The 16,029-nt window shown below is 50.0% G+C and overlaps 1 protein-coding gene across 1 annotated transcript; it reads left to right on the top strand.

Moving 5' to 3' along the window:
- Positions 1 to 1,559: 1,559 nt before the first annotated feature.
- On the top strand, positions 1,560 to 8,214 carry FAM43A (family with sequence similarity 43 member A). Its single transcript, XM_027108423.1, has 3 exons — positions 1,560 to 1,570; positions 2,586 to 2,587; positions 5,327 to 8,214. Exon 3 carries the CDS (start codon positions 6,015 to 6,017, stop codon positions 7,299 to 7,301), a length of 1,287 nt encoding a protein of 428 aa, XP_026964224.1. The 5' UTR covers positions 1,560 to 1,570; positions 2,586 to 2,587; positions 5,327 to 6,014; the 3' UTR covers positions 7,302 to 8,214.
- The last annotated feature ends 7,815 nt before the right edge of the window (positions 8,215 to 16,029 follow it).

The following is a 16,029-nucleotide window of genomic DNA, read 5'->3' as shown; positions in this document are numbered from 1 at the left end:
AGTAAGTCAGAAAGAGAAAGACAAATATCATATGACATCCCTTGTATGTGGAATCTAAAATATGACACAAATAAACTTATCTATGAAACAGAAACAGACTCAAAGATATAGAGAACAGACGTGGTTGCCAACGGGGAGGAGGGATGGAGGAGGGATGGCTTGGGAGTTTGGGATTAGCAGATGCAAACTAGTATATATAGAATGTATAAACAACAAAGTCCTACTATATGGCACAGGGAACTATATTCAATATCCTGTGATAAACCGTAATGGAAAAAATATGAAGAAGAATGCATATATATATATGTATAACTGAATCACTTTGCTGTACAGCAGAAACTAACACAACATTGTAAATCAACTCTACTAGAATAAAATAAATTTTAAAATAAAAAGAGCATAGGCTTTGGAAATCTTTGGCAGGTTTCTTTTCTTTTTTTTTTAATTCAAGTATAGTTGATTTACAATATTATATTAATTTCAGGTGTACAGCCTAGTGATTCAGTGTTTTTGTAGATTATACTCCATTTTAGGTTATTACAAGATAATGGTTGTAATTCCCTGTGCTATACAGTATGTCCTTATCTCTCTCTTTTTTTTTTTTTTTCCAGTACGCGGGCCTCTCACTGTTGTGGCCTCTCCCGTTGCGGAGCACAGGCTCCCGACGCGCAGGCTCAGCGGCCATGGCTCACGGGCCCAGCCGCTCTGCGGCACGCGGGATCTTCCCGGACCGGGGCACGAACCCGCATCCCCTGCATCGACAGGTGGACTCTCAACCACTGCGCCACCAGGGAAGCCCAGTATGTGACCTTTTGTGTCTTCTTTCACTTTAGCATAATGTTTTTGAGGTCTCCACTTTCACTTTTAAGGACCCTGGTGATTACATTGAGCCCATCTGCATAATTCAGATTATTCTCCCTTTTTAAGGTCAGCTAGTTAGCAACCTTAATTCTATCTACCTTTCTACCTACCTATTCTACCTTAATTGTAGAATCTTCCTTCCCCTTTGTCATGTACTGTAACATATTCACAAGTTCTGGAGATTAGGACATAGACATCTTTGGGGGGGGGGTCATTATTCTGCCTACCATAGGAGGGGTCAGAATGGCTTGAGGCACTGCCCAAACAGCTGAGGGGTTCTACTCAGCATTATAGCTCCAGAAGCAGAGCATAGAGATTGTGGCAGTGGTCCAGGGATGGGGTGGATGCAGTGCACAGAAACTGTGGACCCGATGCTCATCCGGAAGGTCTTGGATGGGGAGGAAGGCAAGGATAAGAGGTTAGGAAGGAGTTGATAGTGGGAAAAATGAAGTGGGCTAGGACAGGGCTCACTAAACTTGAGTAACTGTTCTGTCGTGGAAGAGTTTAATACAGGCCCCTAACTCCAGAAATTCCCATTTAAGGGTGGGATCCAGGACTTGTCCCAGGGAATTCTGATGCAGCTCTGTGGGCCTGATGTAGATCCTGGAGGTCTTGAGAAGGTTAAAGAACTGATGTGATAGAGTGAGGAATGAAGAGGGCTGGAAGGGTAAGAGGCTGTGAGCACACAGTGGGCTTTTGAAGCCAGAGAGTCCTTGAACCCACTGGAATCATTCCCACCTTGGGGACTTCGTACTGGGTGTGCCCTTTGCCTAGCACAAAGCTGTCCGTATGTATAGTTTTAAATGTTCTAGCAGCCACATTAAAGAAGTAAAAGGAAACAGGCAAAATTAATTTGAATAGTATATTCCATTAACTCAAAATAGCCAAAATATTATCATTCGATATATAATTACTATCAAATCATTGAGATAATTTACATCCTTCTTATCTTACTAAGTCTTTAAAATCCAGAGTGTATTTCATGTTGGCATCACATCTCAATTTGGACCAAGTACATGTCAAGTGTTCATTAGCCACACGTGGCCAGTGACTACCACTTTGGCCAACACGGGTTGGAATGTTCTCCCTCCATATCTTTGCCTGGCTGGCTCCATCCCATCCAGGTCTCTGCCCAGAGATGCCTTCCCTGGCTCTGCTGTCTAAGCCAGCTACTTCCTACTCCTAACACTGTTTTCTTTTCCTCGGAAACTTATCACTAACTGATACTTTATTAGTTATTTGTTTGCTGATTATCTGCCTCCCCATAGGACATAAATCCCATGAGGGCAGAGACCCGTCTGTCTGCTTTGGGGCAGTATCCCCAGCAACAACATCACATCCACAGTATATCCACAAATCACATCCACAAATATTTGTTGAATGACTTTGAAGATCCCAGGTACGTCATTTATCGTCTCTGAAGCGGGGTGTTCATTCAGTGGGGTGTAGCGGGAGGGGGACCAAGAGGCAGGAGCGTTATGCAAGAAATAAGGTGGGAGAAAACCAGCCTGAAAGCTTCCTGTGCGCTAAAAGGCTGACTCTTACATGTTACGTTAGAGGCTGGGTTTCTTTCCAGCTGTGACTTGGCTGTGTATTGATTCAACCACTGGCTTATCCAGTTCTATGAGAAACCACCTCATCAAGTGTCACTTCTGCCTGGCACCAGTAGATGGGGCAGTGTCATAAAAAACAAGTGCAGTCTGCGGTCCTATGCAGTTTCTAAGCCGTTTCCGGCTGACTTTGCTGAGGTCTCTTCTGGAACTGCTCTGTGTCTCAAATCTGCACAGAGCGGGACTCACATGTCAGAGTGTTGACATTTGCCTAGAACTTCTCTGTCCTCCCCAGGTTGAAAACAGGCTTATTAAGAAGACAGCCCAGGAGCAGCTCTGTGGGCCTGTGCATCTGGGTCTGACACTCTGGCTCCACTGGAAAGCCTGGCCCGCCAGTGGAGTCCTCCCTGCTGCTGTGGTCCACTGGTTTCCCTGCCACCGCATGAAGCCCAAAGAGGTGCCTCTCGCGGAGGCTGAGACCAGCCTTAGCTCCCACCACTGGTCCCTTCTCTTCCTGCTCAAACACTTCTGGTCCCTGGACCTCTGAGTAATTTGGAAATGTTAACTGCTTGAATATGATGCCTGCTTTTGTAGAGTCTAGACTTCGAGATTATGGACCAGCTAAAGGTCACTTAGCACAGGTTAATTTGGTGGGTTTTTTATCGGAATTTTTTGTTGGGAGCACATACCATCTACTCCATTGCCACTGCAAGATATTCCAGAAACGTGAGCAGAAGAGGAATTAACCTCGGTTTAAATGGCTTCTTATAGTCCTAACCAGCTCATTCCAACACCGTACCTCCATTAACCCATCAGTGCAGCTGAGGAGTAAGGCATTAGAGCTTTGGTCTAATGACATTCTGGGACCAGCCAGCCATGAAAATGCCATTCCTTCCCTCAGAGACTAGGAGGGCATGATCAGGAGACATCCTTGTTTGATCGGGAAATTTTCTTCTTTCATTGTCACAATTGTCAAATGCCATCCTCAACTACACATGTGCACGCATTTTTATGTTCTATAATTTTGCTGTTCTCTATATCTGGAAAGCCCTTTAATTCTTCCCTCCGTGGCAAAATCCTGTCCATATTTCACACTTCACCACCTCCATGGAACCTTTTCTGATTTTCCTAGTCACAAAGAACCTTTTCTTCCAGCTTCTCAGAGTACTTTGGGTCTTGTCTCAGGGCATTTAGTTCCCTCTGTCTTCTTGTTTACATGCATACGTCATTCATTCATTCAACAATTAAGTAGTGTCAGGCACTGGAGGGAGATAGGGTGCTCTCACAGAACTTACATTCCGGAAGAAGCCCAGAGGTGGGTGAAGTTTACATCCTTCATTGGACTGGGAGCTTCTTGGAGACAGGAATTAGGTCTGTTCCCAGCTCAGGGCCTGGTACCAAAAGGTACTCAGGAAAGTTAGTTAAATTGAAACGCAGCACCAGTGACTCTAGAAAATTGGGTTAGAGTTCAAAGAAAGGTTAAAAGTTAGTAAAGGTAGAGGGCCAGAGAATTTCCATGAGAAGTTACAGTTGTTTTGAAATCAGAACCTGGTATGGAAGCCAGAGACATCTAGATCCCCAGTAGACTGGGCCTGGGGAGTGGGAGGGCCTACTCTCCTCCTCTGGGATGAGCTTGGGAGTTTGATGCAGGGTCACGTGCACATTCCAGCTAGAAGTGGTTTTGCTTTGATTGAGCAGACCGTAGAGGCAAGCCCGTTGTTTCGAGGGCCCAGAAATGAGTTACTAGCCAAGGGTCAAGCCGGCCAGATGATTAAAGTGACATTATCCAGCTGGCACAAGAGAAAAGAATGATTAATGTTAATCATTCTCTGTGGAGGGTGGCCGGGCATTATTTGACACAAATAAAAAACATCATTTGAATTTTTACTAGGAATTCTCATCCATAATGTGACAATGATGTAATAAAACTGAATGACTGGCCTGCCAAATTATAAACTGAGTTCTAACCACACACAAGCATCACTTAGAAATTGAATATATCTCAGAAAACTGCTCTACTCTGAGGCCTGACAGAAGGAGGGGGCACTGCTGGGGGTTAGAAGCTGGAAGCACCTTATTTAGCAAACACATACTATAGTGTTCACGCTAATCATCCCATTACCACTCATCTCTCTTTTCACTATCTGCTCTTTGCCTGTGGAGAAAGGGCTCCAAGATAGTGAAAGATAAGTCTCAGCGTTTTCTTTGCCCCTCTTTATTTTCTTTAATAGAATAAAATTTTGGAAAAAAAAAATTAAGCAGCACCCAGTCAATTTCAGAAAGCTATTACACACGGAAAGAATCACTATTTCCCCAACCTTTTTGTATTTTATAGTGTAAATCCCACCCTCCACCACCTCCCCCAGAAGTTCCGATGGAGACACACATCAGTGAGTTGCAATTCAGGCTGGGGGTGGAGTGTCAGAATTCAAGTTGCTTTTCTTGCGGGGTAACCAAAGGTCTTGGCGATTTTTGTAGATAAATTCTACAGAATTTCTGCTGGTAAACTTGGGATTTAATTGCCAGGTTGGACCGTTCTCCCCTTTCCCTCAACCAATGGCTGCAACCAGGTCCCTTTAAGAGACCAGGAACCCGCCGGCCTTCCAAGCCCGAAACAGATCCTCTTCTCTGCTCCTCCCCTGTCCCCGCGCGGCGAATGGTTCGCGCCGGCCTATATTTACCCGAGATCTTCCTCCCAGACGGCAAGGATATGAGGCTGGCGAGGCAGCTACCGCTCGCGACACCGGAGGGGGCGCGCTGCAAAGGCGGGCAGCCGAGCCAGGGGATCCCGGGAGCGCAGTCGGACACCCTCCGGAGAGAAGAAATGAGGTAGCGACCATCCCCGGAGCCGACCATGCGCACGCCCCGCCCTCGGAGGCCGGCGTTGCCCTGGCGGAGCCAGCCCGGACAGTGAGCCGGCGAAGCCAGAGTCCCCGGCGTCCTGCGGGAGAGAAAATGCAGTGAGCCACGGCGGGACTGCTGCGCTGGGCCCGCCGCGGCCAGCTGGACCCACCATCTGAGCGCACTCGGGGCAAGCAGCTGATTCTGGGACCCGCTCAGCCGAGGGGCTCTCTGCCTACAGCACCCCTTGGGGGTGGGGAGCACCGACCCCTGGGCACACTCGCGGTTGAGTTTCCGCGGTTTCTGGCCCTAGCCCTGGGGACTGTGTGTGTGTCCGAGGGGGCCCCTTTTCACCTTCGCCGAGGAGTTCCTGCGTATTCTCGCACCATCCCGGCTGCTTTTGCTGCACGCACGCATCCCTTTTTCCTAAAGACATTTTCTGCTCCACTCTCGTGCTTTCTCTCATTTTGCTTGCCCAAGACTCTTTGCCCTGGTCCTGCCCAGGCTGGGGTAAATCTGTGTGCTCCTACCCACCCCCTCTCCTTGCAGTTAAATCCTCTTTAAAAAAATTCTACCCCTACCTCTTTCGGCGGGGTTCTCGAACATCTCCCCCGCCCCCACTCCCTCCGACTGGGCCACTCCCAGCAGAGTTTTATTTTTCGGTCTTGCCCCGGCCGGGCCCGGCCGGGGCGGGTGGCTCAGCCGGGCTCTCAATCGGCGCTCCGCCGCCGCCGCCCAGCTGCGCTGGGGCGCCCTCCGGAGATGCTGCCGTGGAAGAAGCACAAGTTCGAGCTGCTGGCCGAGGCGCCGCCACGGCAGGCGTCCAAACCCAAGGGCTACGCGGTGAGCCTGCACTACTCGGCGCTCAGCTCTCTGGCACGGGCGTGCCCCGAAGGCGCGCTCAGCCGGGTGGGCAGCATGTTCCGCTCCAAGCGCAAGAAGCTGCACATCACCAGCGAGGACCCAACTTACACCGTGCTCTACTTGGGCAATGCCACCACCATCCAGGCGCGCGGCGACGGCTGCACCGACCTAGCGGTGGGCAAGATCTGGAGCAAGAGCGAGGCGGGCCGTCAGGGCACCAAGATGAAGCTGACTGTGAGTGCGCAGGGTATCCGCATGGTGCACGCCGAGGAGCGTGCGCTGCGCCGCCCGGGCCACCTCTACCTGCTGCACCGCGTTACCTACTGCGTGGCGGACGCGCGACTGCCCAAGGTCTTCGCCTGGGTGTACCGGCACGAGCTCAAACACAAGGCGGTAATGCTGCGCTGCCACGCGGTGCTGGTGTCCAAGCCCGAGAAGGCGCAGGCCATGGCCCTGCTGCTCTACCAGACGTCAGCCAACGCTCTGGCGGAATTTAAACGGCTCAAGCGGCGGGACGACGCGCGTCACCAACAGCAGGAGCTGGTGGGCGCGCACACCATCCCGCTGGTGCCCCTGCGCAAGCTGCTCCTGCACGGACCCTGCTGCTACAAGCCGCCGGTGGAGCGCAGCCGCAGCGCGCCCAAGCTCGGCCCCATCACCGAGGATCTGCTCGGCGAACAGCAGGAGCAGGAGCTGCAGGAGGAGGAGAGAGGGGTGCACACGGAGGGCTGCCCGGAGGAGGAGGAGGGGGATGAGGAGGAGGACCGAGCCGGGGAGGGAGACCCGGCAGAGCAAGAGGCCGAGGCGCAGCGGGCGCTGGTGGTGGCCATGCACTTCGAATGCGGGGACTTGCTGGACACGCTGGAGAGTGGCCGCGAAGAGGTGCTGGGGGGCGGCGGGGTCTCGCCGGGCCCTGAGGCTGGGTCGCCGTCTCTGCTGCTGGGCAGCACCTCCGACATGAAGGCCGAGCTGTCCCAGCTTATTAATGATCTGGGAGAGCTCAGCTTCGGCAACGACGTGCGCAGCCTGCAGGCCGACTTGCGGGTGACGCGCCTGCTGTCGGGTGAGAGCACGGGTAGCGAGAGCTCCATCGAAGGAGGGGGCCCGGAAGCTACCACTACCACCGCCGGGGACCAGTCGGACCCCGCCGACTGCGCCAGACCAGACGAGCCCCACTCGGGCTGAGCTCCCAGCAATGTCCTGTGCGCGCCCCTGTTGCCGCATCGTGACACCCCACCCCCGTCTCTCCACCACTTGCTTACCTTCCCGACCCCCCCCCCCCAAGAAAGGGGAAAGGGGACACTTGAAGCCCAGACCCTCCCCCACCCCCGTACGTTTGGCTCTGTTTGAAGCAGGGCTCAGATTGCACGTGGAGATATGGGGGAGGGAAACCCTACAAGGAAGGGGAGAGAGGCAGCCCTCTGGGGTCTGGGGAGGGGAAGGGCAGCTGGTGTTAGCAAAGCCCCGCAGGCGTGAGGTGCCTGCTGGCCAGTTTCCTGTTTGTGGGCAGCTGGGGCCTGAGGAGGAGGGGTTAACTTCCTCCACCAGCCCCCAGCTGGGAGCGGCCTGGCGCTGTCACTGACATGTCATTAAAAAAAAAAAAAAGGATTTGCTCTCAACGTTTGAGGCTTTAGTGCCACCTCCTTGCCCCCAGTCTTTTTGGTGCGAGAGCTTGGGTTGTTTACCTCAGACTCAGACCCTTGAAATTCTGCCAAATTCCTCAAATAACTGGTGGGGAAGGGAGGGGGGGAGAAAGAAAGTTGCGTTTTGTTTACAGTTAAAGACATCTAATATCTAAAAAAGGAGTTTTCCTTTAGAAACACACACACCTTGCTTCCGCTCAAAAGATCTCACTCCATGATGCTGTGTAAAATATTTTTGCACTGTTGTGAAGTATTTTTGACATTTTTTTTTGTACATAACTGTTGTCAGAGTCCAATGTTTATATCTTTTGCTGTGCAAAAGGGACATGTAAAATGTTGTTCAGTTGTATATACAGAAATGTGTATAAAACATTTTGTTATTTTTAAAGAGTAGCACTGCTCTGGTTCTGTTTGCCCGCCAGTGGGGAGAGAATAAAGAGGAAAATTTAACAGAACAGGTGAGTGTCTAGACCTGCTTCAGAAAATGCTTGGCCGTGGGGCTGGGCGGCAGAGGGTGTGACCATGGCTGGGATGGAGTGGGAGGACAGTCATTGTCCTTTGCGGGGCTTGGAGGTAATTAGGGAAGGGGAACCCACTTTATGCGTAGCCTGGGGCCTTTCTGGTCCTCTGCAACTCTGTGTGCTGCAGCTAGGGCCGTGTTCTTCACTTATGATTAGCTGTGTGAGCGTAGGATTTTTCTGACTTCTTTGAGGCAGTTCTTGGCGATGCCGGTTGAGTTCTGTTCCTCATTGCCAGACCTGTGAGGTTATTTAGGGAGGGGTGACTTTCAAGGTCTTCTGAGGTTTTACCACCTTCTTCTGTGGTTCACCTTTTCCTTTCCAGACAGCTCAAGGAGCTTTAAAGGTGTGAATCAGAGAACTAAGGAAAGTCCCCATGATGCTCTCAGGAGTGGGAGCATCTCTGTTTTTCCTGGGAGGAAAGTCAAGGAGAGAGGAAAGTGGAGAGGTTCCAGTCATGGCTTGAATGAGTCATGGTGCACGTGGGGTGGGGTCGGGGCAGGGGCAGGTGGAAGAGCCTATTTCCTTTCCTTCTGCAACCCAGCATGACCCAGTGGGAGAATGGTTTGGAGGTCAAGGCGGAGAAGAACTGCTAGAGCTTGGTCTGTGTGTGTGTCTTAGCATTTTCATGCTTTCCGTGTGTTTGTTTCTGTTGTAAACTCCAAACAGATGTCTCTAGTTTGGCTACACCCGATCAGCTGGAAGCTGTAATAAGATTCTGCCCAAACTGTGCATTCTGCAAACTATTTTTTCCTTTGCCCCTATGGGCCCCTTTTCCTATGTTGCAGAAATTGATCGCTCTCCTGGCCTTCCCTGTAGCGTCCTGAGGCCCTTGGTTTTGTTTTCATGGTAAATGTGTTCCGAGCAGCTAGACCCAGTGATCCTAGGGAGTCTGGAATTCACTGGAGCCATAGAGGAAGCGGGGTGGTAGATTTTCTCCCTAATTAACAGGAGTGGTTCAGGCATAAGATGATCTTTAGAAAAGCAAAGGTTGGGTGGGTGTGTGGGAAATTGAAAAATATTCAGAGTCACTTTCTGAGGGCATTAGAACAAGGCCTAGCTTATATTTCTCTTCTATTATATTTTGGTTTGGTTGAGAGTCCCTATCCCTTTTGCTGAATACCTCAGCTACACATTATTGGATGATGTTTTCAAACCCTCAGGTAGAGAGAGGGCAGGAAGGTCAGCTGTGGGGTCATCGCTAGTTTGCATGGTTCGATTTCACATTTCAGTAATTTCATATTTCAGGTTATTTCCATGCACTGCCAGTTTCTTTGCTGTTTGAAACTGATGAGAACATTCATCACCGTGAAGATCATTTGATGAATACTTGGGGGTGGGGCAGGGTCTTCATGTCTTCCTTCTTAATCCAATTGATGTGTCCAATGAGAATGCCAAGGTGGCTTTCATCTGTGACTGATGGGGGTATGGTGATTGGTCAGAAAGTTCAGACAAGTGACATTTACACCAACACCATCAATAAATATAAGGCAACTGTCTCTTTAAAGTCTGATTTTTCCTGTTATCTGATTTATAAATAGGGAAGGGGTGTTTAGGGGTTGAGGAAGGAGAAAGAAGAAAATAAGCGGACTGCAAAAGAACCGGCTCTCTCTTTCCCTCCCCCCACCGGCACCCTCCCTTTCCCTCTTTCCTCCCCTCTACTTTTTGGCTTTTATCCCCACTGCACCCCAGGGCTCTGGCTGATGTAATTCTAGAAGAGATGCGAAGGTGATACATGATTCACCTCTTCTTACATCTCAGTCTTCCAGGGATGACATCACTAGCGTAAGGAGAGATGTTTTAAATGAAAAAACAAAACAAAACCGGAAAGCCGATTTACTCTTGACGCTCCGAAGGAAAAGCGTGGTGTGACAAAAGCACAGCGAAGTAGTGGAAATACACGTTCCAGAAAGCACCTGAGGTCTGGTTTATTCATCAAATTTAGCTTTTCCGTCTCGCAAGGTGAGGCTCACGTTTCTCCTTTACTACCCGATGGTACTTTAAATGCAGTGAGACTCTTGCCACGGTCTTCCCCAGCCTAAGTAATCCTCGGTGTCCAGCACTGCAGCCTTGACTGCACGAAACACGGAGTGACTTACGGCTGAAAGAGAGATGGTTGCAGGGGTGGCCGCATGCGTCCACGGAGGAGGTGTTTCTCCACCTCTCTGGGCACAAACATCCCCTGTTTGTACAATTTTTGTGTGTGTTGAGGCAGAAGGAGAGAGGAGTAGGGCAGAGTAAAATAAACAATGGTATTACATAGCCTCTCAACTATTACAGCGTCAGACAACACCCACTCTACACACACGCATGCTCCCCCCTTAAAGAAAACCTTCCCCCTCACTGCCCCGCAGTCAGCAGAAGAGTAGATTTTAAACAAATTAGAAAGGCTCTGTTATACTGAGAAAGCACAATGCCCTCCCAGGGACAGCGTTGCTTTTAAGGGTTCTGCTTGTGAAAGGAGAAAGAAATGGCTGGTAAAGTCCACCCCTAGCACCACACTGGAGATTAGAAAACCGCATGGGAGTCACCAAGAACCATGAGAAACGTAACAATTCTATTAGGAGCTCGTTGCCCTCATTTCTAAAGGGTTTAGTAATGTAATAAGAAGAACTCTTTCCTCTGTGTGGTATGCAACTGTAGCCTTAGCATCTGCTGGTAAGTGTTGCGTGACAGAGCTAGCAATGTGCGTAGACTGTTGGTGCTAGGAGCCTCGCCTAACACGTGGGAAACTACTCAGGGCTCCAGGCGGGCAGGAGGCCCCTAGGGCCAGGGTGCTCTATACTCTTGCCACCAGGTTTTTCTGTACTTGGCCACATCTGTCTCTAGGTATTTTTTGATCTCCTCTTTGATTTCTTCAGTGATCCATTGGTTGTTTAGTAGCATATTGTTTAGCTTCCACATGTTTGTGTTTCTTTCAGTTTTTTTCTTATAGTTGATTTCTAGCCTCATAGTGTTGTAGTTGCAAAAGATGCTTGTTATGATTTCAGTTTTCTGAAATCTACTGAGGCTTGCTTTGTGACCCAGCATGTGATCTACCCTGGAGAATGTTCCATGTGCTCGGCCCCATCTGGATCTGGCTTTATGGTTAGCTGGGGCCTTTCCTGCTCCTGCTAGCTCATCCATGTTCACAATGTGCCTGGGACCAGCCCCACTTCCGGCCCTCGCCCCCCCGCCAGCTCTGGAGTGACCCAATCTGAACAGCCTTGACTAACCATCATTTTGGTGGTTTGAATGGCTAGGTGGCCCTGCAGCTTGGCACTAATTCCTTCACTGCTCTAGGGCTGTTCAGTGGCACCAGCAAAGGCCCTTGTTTCTAACCCCGAGGGAGAGCAGCCCTTCCAACCACCTCCTTTCCTGGTTCTCTTCTTCATCTATCTCCCACCCCACTTCCTCCTGTAACACATCGTTCCCCTTGGGCTTCTCCTATTACCCAGCTTCCCACCTGATCCTGGCTTCATTCTTTCTTCTTCCCACAAACCTAGTTCAGACTTTAATCACATGGAAGAAAAGAAAGCCCAAACTTTAAAGGAAAAACAAACCAAGCACACAGTCATCCATCAGCACCAATCCTGCAACTCCAGGGCATGCTTTGGCCCTGCCCACCCCCCACTTAGAAATGAACAAATGAGGTACAGAGGGGTGATGTCCTGCCCAAAGTTATACAAGGAAACACCAAGACCCAGGGGTTCAAACTCCTAAACCCATGCTCTTTTCATATTCCTCCAGTTTTTATGGCTTATAACTAGATGTTTAGCTTTGGGATGGCAGAAACTGGCAGTTGAATTGTTCTTTGTTTCCCTCCTTTTTTTTTTTTTTTTTTTTCCGGTACGCGGGCCTCTCACTGTTGTGGCCTCTCCTGTTGCGGAGCACAGGCTCCGGATGCGCAGGCTCAGCGGCTATGGCTCACGGGCCCAGCCGCTCCGCCGCATGTGGGATCCTCCCAGACCGGGGCACGAACCCATGTCCCCTGCATCGGCAGGCAGACTCTCAACCACTGCGCCACCAGGGAAGCCCTGTTTCCCCCTTTCTTATGTACCCCTACATTTTACACATGGTAGATGCTGGATGATAAACTTGTGTGCCATTCTTCAACGTGCCACTCCCACCAACAAGTGCACATGAGTGTCTACTAGCTGCATGATGCCGCAGGTAGAGGGGCCAGGTGTCTGTCTTCCTGGCAAGAATGCTGCTGGTGGGTGGGGTGGCCACCCCCAGAGAAACTTGGTCTCCTCTTATTTCCACCCCTGAGGTCTGGTCTGGCAAGGTCTTGCCCTAGAAGAGCAGGTGTAGTTTGAGCGTGGGGGAGCTCTTTCCCTTGCACCATATTTATTAATCATCTGTATCCCTGCTGGTTGGCTGAGTTCTCCCAGGACAGGCATGTGACTTTAGGCATCTCTGATTCACCAGACTAAGCATAGAGCCCAACACCTAGTAGGTGCTCAGGAAATGCTAAGGAGGGAGTAAGTAAAGGGGGTGATTCCACTTCATGCTATGAGAATAGGGCTGATAAAGTTCAAGGTCATCACCCAGATGGAGGAGCCAAGCTTTTAAGGATATTATGTTTGGAAGGGAGGGAAGACTGGGATTCAATTGACTCCTCCACTCCACATCAGGTAGATTCAGTTCTCAAGATTTTCCTTGGAACTTCCCCGACCTTCTTAGGGAAGGGATGGTTCTGGTTCGGAGAAGGATGGTTTACTTGGAATTAGCTTTAATGGAATTGTAGTCACCAAAGTTATTGCCCATATCCCTCCCTGTAATTTGAGCCAAATGAAGGCTCACAAAACGTGGCATGGCAGAAGCCTGAAGGAAGAGCCTTGAATCCAGGCCTTGAAGTGATCCGGACTCTGTCTGCACTGACCCAGTCAAGTCACTTCCCCTCTCTACCCTTGGGATCCTCATAGGTAAAATGGATGGGTTGCATTAGATAATAGCAAAACTAGTGTTCTGAATCAAAGAAGGAGCAAAGGTTAAGGTCAAGTGTGTTTCTGCCTTCCTCCATCCCCTAGTGGATGAGAACAGAAGAAACCTCTGACTGTGGCTAGAAACTGTCTGGGGCTCTGGGGACATCTTTAGGACTCACTGTGGCCTGGACCCTCACCAGAGTCTAATTTGGAGGTGATATTCTCTTGGCCAAGCCAGAGCAGGAGTTGCCTGCTAGACATCCCTTTCACTACCTCAAAACCTGGAGGCCATGCTGTGTCCTAAAATGCAGACTGATACTGTATCTAAGGGCCAGGTTAGGAAACATAAAATAACTTGCCCTAAGATCACTCAGAAAGTTGGGGCTAGAAGTCAGGTCTCCTAACTCCAAGTCCTACCCTCTTTTTCTCTGTATTTTTTTCGTTGGGATAAGGTAGTTTGAAAGCAACCCAGCCACTCTCCAAGGAGACTTGGCAGAGCCCAGGCATCTGATCAAAGACCATAAGGGCACCTGGTAGCACGGTGTTTTGTTTTCCTAATAAGGGAGACCAGGACCCACCGGCAACAAGTCTGGGGGTAAGAGGGAGTAGGGGGCTTCCCTGGTGGGGCAGTGATTGAGAGTCCGCCTGCCGATGCAGGGGACACGGGTTCGTGCCCCGGTCTGGGAAGATCCCACATGCCGCGGAGCAGCTGGGCCCGTGAGCCATGGCCGCTGAGCCTGTGCGTCTGGAGCCTGTGCTCAGCAATGGGAGAGGTCACAACGGCGAGAGGCCCGCGTACCGCAAAAAAAAGAGGGAGTAGGCATCCCGGGGCATCTTCCCCACCCTCTTGCTCCTCCCTACTCCAGAACCCATCCCAATCCTGGATCCCTCTCCTAGGGGAATTTATTCTTTGCTGCCTGTCAGGGATTCTCCCTCCCCTCTGTTCCAGGATTGGCCAACAATGAATGGCTCAAGAGGTCACCAGCTCACTCCAAGATCATCTACTCTCCCTGAGAGCCTGAGAGCCAGACAACCTCAGCGCACTTCCAGACCAGTCCCTTCCTTTTATAGATGAGGACACTAAGCTCAGAGAAGGGAAAGGACTCGTTCAGGTGTTGCAGGGAGCTGACAGTGGAGCCACGATTAGAACTCAGGCTTCTCATTTCTCCCCTCACTGCCTTGGTGACATGGGCCAAGTGTGTGTGTGTGAAGCACAGGGCCTGCCTCCCTCCCTTCCCTAAGTGGTAATGTTCACACTTTTGCATCCTTAGGCTATTGTTCCCAAAGCCTACAGTGTGTCCCAAACTCTTACCTAAGTGGCCTTTTCAGGGAACTGACATTTTAATAGGGTATTCTTGGATATTAAAAGCCTTTGAGATATAAAACCCCATAATAAGAGAATTTCAGGCGCCATGATGTAGGCGGCCAGAGTAGGCAGGAAAAAATGTTTTAGTGCAGGGAATACCTCTCCTAACATTACTGATGTTCTAGCGTCATAAGCCACGTTCCTAAAGGTCACACTCTTGCAGCTGAACTCATACACAGAGAAAGTGATGTTTCCAAGGTCTCGTGAGTTCAAGGAGGGAGGGTGGGTAGGGCCACTGGGTCCTACTATCAGTTCTGTGTGCCAGATCAGGGCTTGCAAATGATTTCCAGGCACCATCTAAAGATCTACAAAACCATCAGCAGTTCCTTGTCCACAGCTGCTGTCTGTCCTCCACCAAGGCTTCCTCTGCAGGTAAACCTGTCTTAGCCTTTGCAGGCTAACTCATCCTCTATGTCCTCAATTCCCAGGGAAAATGCTCACACTACCTGATTTCCAGTAGAGGAGCTCATCTCTTTAAAGGAGCACCATGAGATCAGGTGGCCCTGTTTGTGCCCACACCAAACCACACTACTTACCCGAAGGAGATGCAGAGCCACACCAAGGTGTGTGGGACCCTTCCTCTCATATCTGTAGCAGTTGTTGCTGATGAAGGAAGCTCACAGAGCCCATGGCTGGTCAGACCCTTCTGGAGGTGTTCACGTTGATGAAGTCCAAAGAGGTTTTAGTTACGTAGTATCTCTGCCACTTCATTTCTTTGACCCAGGTCTTAGCAAATGTCCAATATTAACTGACAACTGAAATAACTGGGGGGCTGGGGTGGGGTGGGGGATGAGACTGTGGGTAGAGCCAAAAGAGAATTGGACTTGAGACCTGGTTCTAGCCTTGGTTTTCCCGTATATCAGCTCTTTGACCTTGGGCAAGTTTCTTTTTGTGAAATGGAGGTAGTAATAGCTAACCAAACGATCTCTCAGGTTGCTTTGAGGCTCAAAATTTAAACGTTGGATAAGTCAGTGCTCTCGGTAAAGAGCAGGCCAGGAAAGGAGTGGTGGCTGCTGGAATATTCAGATTGAAATAACACAGTCGACATGAGTGAGCCACAGTGGGGCTCCTCCACGGAGGGAATGTATAGCTGGGCAGGGACATTTTCCATGAAACATATTCCAGGGACCCAAGGAGGGAAAACAGGCAAACACAAGGAAGTAATCTATTAAGAATAGGAAACAGTAGGTGGGCGTTCAAATGGCATGCTTTATGTGGAAAGATTATGGGCCAATTTTCCATCTGAAGCTCTAGATAGCCACCTGAGCTATGCGGCTCCACCTCCAGCCCAATCTCTTCCATCGGCTGTGGCGGGAGAGCAACTGCCTGTGTTCTCTGGCTAGAGTTTTATTTGTTCTCTGTAATTTGATGATCAGCCAGATCAGTATGTCTAGTGTGATTACTGTTCTACACTCAGACTGACAGACAGACAGACACACACACGCACTACTTCCCGAAACTTTCCACAAATATTCACAA

The sequence above is a fragment of the Aethalodelphis obliquidens genome, unplaced genomic scaffold (genome assembly GCF_003676395.1).
Source record: "Aethalodelphis obliquidens isolate GAN/ISIS:26980383/991018 unplaced genomic scaffold, ASM367639v1 scaffold1, whole genome shotgun sequence".
NCBI classification, from domain to species: Eukaryota; Metazoa; Chordata; class Mammalia; order Artiodactyla; family Delphinidae; genus Aethalodelphis; species Aethalodelphis obliquidens.
Note: the sequence above shows the minus strand (reverse complement) of the source record. Positions and strands in the feature narration are given on the sequence as shown.